A 3608-nucleotide genomic window follows, 5' to 3' on the forward strand; every position below is an offset into this window, starting at 1 on the left:
TTTTCTGTCTCTGATATCTCTTTTCAGCAAAGACAGTGGAAAAGGATGGGAAAATCAAAGTGGCTCCGCTTTTGTTTGAATAAAGTTATGGTTCTTTCAGGAAAAACTAATCAAAAGCTTCCTGTATCACTACCCATCCTACCCCATTGTAATAGGCATAGCATATATTGTTTATGGAGCTACTGGAAGCATCCTGAGAAATGACTCAAAAAATACTTGGCGGTTGGAAGGATATTTCACTATACATCTATATGGATTGAGTGCGATAGCTGAGCTTGCTGACCAAATGACACTCCTTGAGTTAGATCACTTCTTCTCCTCAAAGGATTAATAGCACCTTCTTATTTTTTGTTTCATTTGGTTTATAGTGTCTTTCTCTTAGGAGATCAGCAAATGTAAATTGCTCTTTTTTTTTTTTTTTTTTTTTTTTTTTTTTTTTTTTTTTTTTAAGAAATAGTTCTGTTTATTGATTAGAAGATGGTATAAAATTACAGCAATTTGCAGGCATTCTGGGCTTTCTGGGAGGGTCATGCAGTGCTGGGCTCTAGCAGGAGATGGAGTGGAGGCATGGGCCACTGGGCATTGGCTCCCTTCCTATGCATGTTAAGGGACTTGCACCACCAGCACAGATGCTAATATGAGAGAGCATTATTGTCCTTGCCTCTGGAAACAAAGGACATGTGCAGTTTGGGTCATCAGACAATGCCATGCTTAATAATTCAGTCGTATCCTACATATGTTAGGCGCTGGCTCTCCCAATCTGTTCATGGTAGATTCTAATTGTTCTGTATAATACTCATTCTTCCCACCAAAGAAAGAGAAACAGGCACATTGGTTTGGGAGACCATCAGAAGTTGATGTGCATTTGGCTCAGGTCATCTTGCTTCCAGATACATCAAGGTCTGCTGGACTTGGAGGCAGTAGGCTGGGGCACGCAAGCAGAAAAGTGTGCACTACTGTTTAAGCTCAAGCAGAGGGACCTTCCATAGGGCAGCAGTACGAAGAGGTGAGCATGCTTCCAAAGCAAACCCGATTTCATCTTGTCTCTCTCAAGAAGAGGGAGGAGGAAGACCTGGCAATCAGAGACTGAGCCACGTGATCCTGGGCTCAACAACATGTCTTTGCAGAGAATTCTTCCAAAGTGCAAAATGTGTTTCTGTCCCAAGAGTCCGCGTGTAAAATCTGAAGGAGGGCCGATCAAGGTGTTAAGTTGGTTGTTTAGTAACGTCTCTGAGAGCCGAATGGCTGTGTTCACAGTTACATGACATTTTGGAACAGCTGGAGGGACCTCATGATGTTGTCATCCTCCTGACAGGATTCAAGAAATTCGTCTAAAGTCACGATGCCATCTTTATTTTTGTCCATTTTCTGGAAGAAGACGTCCACGTGCTGCCTTGGAGTGTCTTCTTTAAGCACAGGATACGTGTATTTCCCCATCATGTCATAGATGGCTTTGACAATGTCCATCATCTCCTCTTTGTTTATGTATCCATCTTTATTGATGTCATACAAATTAAATGTCCACCTTAGTTTCTCATGGACGGTTCCTCTCAGTAAAATTGACAGAGCGGTTACAAAGTCCTCGAACTTCACGGAGCCCGTCTGCGTGGTGTCGAAGGTGTGGAAGAGGTAATGGGCATACATGCTGGCATCTCCATGAGGGAAAAACTGAGCGTAGATCTGCTTGAATGTTTCTTCATTGACCACACCACTGGGGCACTCATTTTTGAAGCCTCGATAAAGGACTTGCAGCTCCCTCTTGGTGAAGTTGGTCTGGGCCTCAAGCTGCTCCAGTCCCTCAGGCCGATGGCAAACCATGGTCATCTCCAACTCGTCTTCAATCTTATCTTTCGAGGGTCGTCTTTGTTTGGTTTGCAGAGACGAGAAGGTGCCCATGACGGCCCCCATGGCAGCGAAGACTTGTGTGCGACTTGGGACCTCCGGCCCTGCCCCTCCCCTCCACTGGAAGGAAATCAGTGTGGATCTTCTACTCCGAATTAGAGGAGAAAAAAAAGCCCCCGGCAGCTCGCCGCAGCTTGGTATTCGGCGAGCGTGGGGCTGGGGCGCTGGGAGCCTTTTCTTTCCTTCTTCAGCCCTGCACATGCACTGACTCACAGGGCTAGCCGCTCCCGGCGAGCCCTCGGACCCGGGACCGGCCGCTTCCCTCGCCGAGGACCGAGGACGATGCCCCGAAGCCTGCCTGGCGCTGGACACCGGGCCGGCGCGCCCGCCCGGCCGAGGCTCCTGAGCCAGCGCCGCGTGCGCTGCGGGAGCCGCGCTCGCCCGCCCCTCCTGCCGCACGCTCGGCTCCCCTCCCGGCGCTCGGGCTGGGTCTCGGGGGGCCGAGTACCAATCATGAATGAACAGAGCGGGGACGGCGTGGAGCGGAGCCGCGCGCGCCTTCCTGCCCCTGCCGCGCTCGAGGCGAGTCTCTAAATTGCTCTTAAGTGTAGAGAACACTGCCCTGGCCTATACTGAGGTGGAACTATGTGATTTAAGCTCCTAAACACACTTTGACCATAGATGGGAGGAACCAGTATACCAACAGTCTGAAAGTCCAAACTATCAACATGGTATGTTTTGTTTCATATCAAGCCTCAGGAATCCTCAGTCTTGGTCCAAGAGAATTTTCCCAATGGAAGTCTATGAGAAAGCACTGTGAAAAAGATGACTAATGGCCTGGAATAAAGGCCCACCCAATGGCTTTATTTATTTGTAAAGCTCCTTAGGAACTCACTTATTGGACACCTGAAAGCTATCATCGGAGTATGCTAAAAATTCTCTGAAGAACACCTTTCCTTATCCATATTTTAAATTAAAAACTTTAAGAAAATGAGAGTAATTTTTTTCATGATCATGATCACATATTGAGTGCTTGCAGTGGTCCTGCACTACAATGGGAAAAATGTCATAGACATCGTTTCATTTGACCATCTCCATCGCTCTGTGAGGTGACTGTTATTGACCCTACCTCAATAGATTTTAGAAACCTTACAGGAAGGTTTAGTAACTTGTTTATTTTCACATGTTCCATCAAATTCACAAATGTTCACAAAGAGTTTGAAAATTCTTAAGACTTTTCTTACCTATAAGAAAGAGACAATAATAGTTCCCTCATAAAGTTTAAACTCTTGTTCTTGTCAATCAGGAAACAATAACCTAAAAATTGGTATACAAAGAACTAGAGGCAAATATGAAGAGAAATAGTTTTCTCCAATGGGTTTATGGAAATTTACTTCAGCATACCAGCCTCCAAATTAAGCCACAGATTTTAAAAAGGATATTATTGTCCAAACTACTGTTTTAGAACAAGCCTCAAAACTGCCTTCCAGATTATCTAGATGATAAAGTTGAGTGAACATGAGAATCCTATTTAAAATACCTTATCTCGGGCTTCCCTGGTGACGCAGTGGTTAAGAATCCGCCTGCCAATGCAGGGGACATGGGTTCGAGCCCTTGTCTGGGAGGATCCCACAGGCCGCAGAGCAACTAAGCCCGTGCGTACTGAGCCTGAGTTCTAGATCCCGTGAGCCACAACTACCAAGCCCACGTGACACAACTACTGAAGCCCATGCACCTAGAGCCCGTGTCCTGCAACAAAAGAAGCC

At 46.2% G+C, this 3608-nt stretch overlaps 1 protein-coding gene across 1 annotated transcript; it reads right to left on the bottom strand.

The window, feature by feature from the left end:
• Positions 1–470: 470 nt before the first annotated feature.
• On the bottom strand, positions 471–2399 carry LOC118905211 (Kv channel-interacting protein 1-like). The gene has a single exon (XM_036871722.1). It carries the CDS (start codon positions 2101–2103, stop codon positions 1258–1260), a length of 846 nt encoding a protein of 281 aa, XP_036727617.1. The 5' UTR covers positions 2104–2399; the 3' UTR covers positions 471–1257.
• Between the last annotated feature and the right edge of the window lie 1209 nt (positions 2400–3608).

Source organism: Balaenoptera musculus, chromosome 12 (assembly GCF_009873245.2).
Source record: "Balaenoptera musculus isolate JJ_BM4_2016_0621 chromosome 12, mBalMus1.pri.v3, whole genome shotgun sequence".
Taxonomy (NCBI): domain Eukaryota; kingdom Metazoa; phylum Chordata; class Mammalia; order Artiodactyla; family Balaenopteridae; genus Balaenoptera; species Balaenoptera musculus.

What these genes read in the sequence shown, in the direction of transcription:
- LOC118905211 (XM_036871722.1), bottom strand. Translation starts at nt 2,103, where the DNA reads ATGTGCAGGGCTGAAGAAGGAAAGAAAAGGCTCCCAGCGCCCCAGCCC.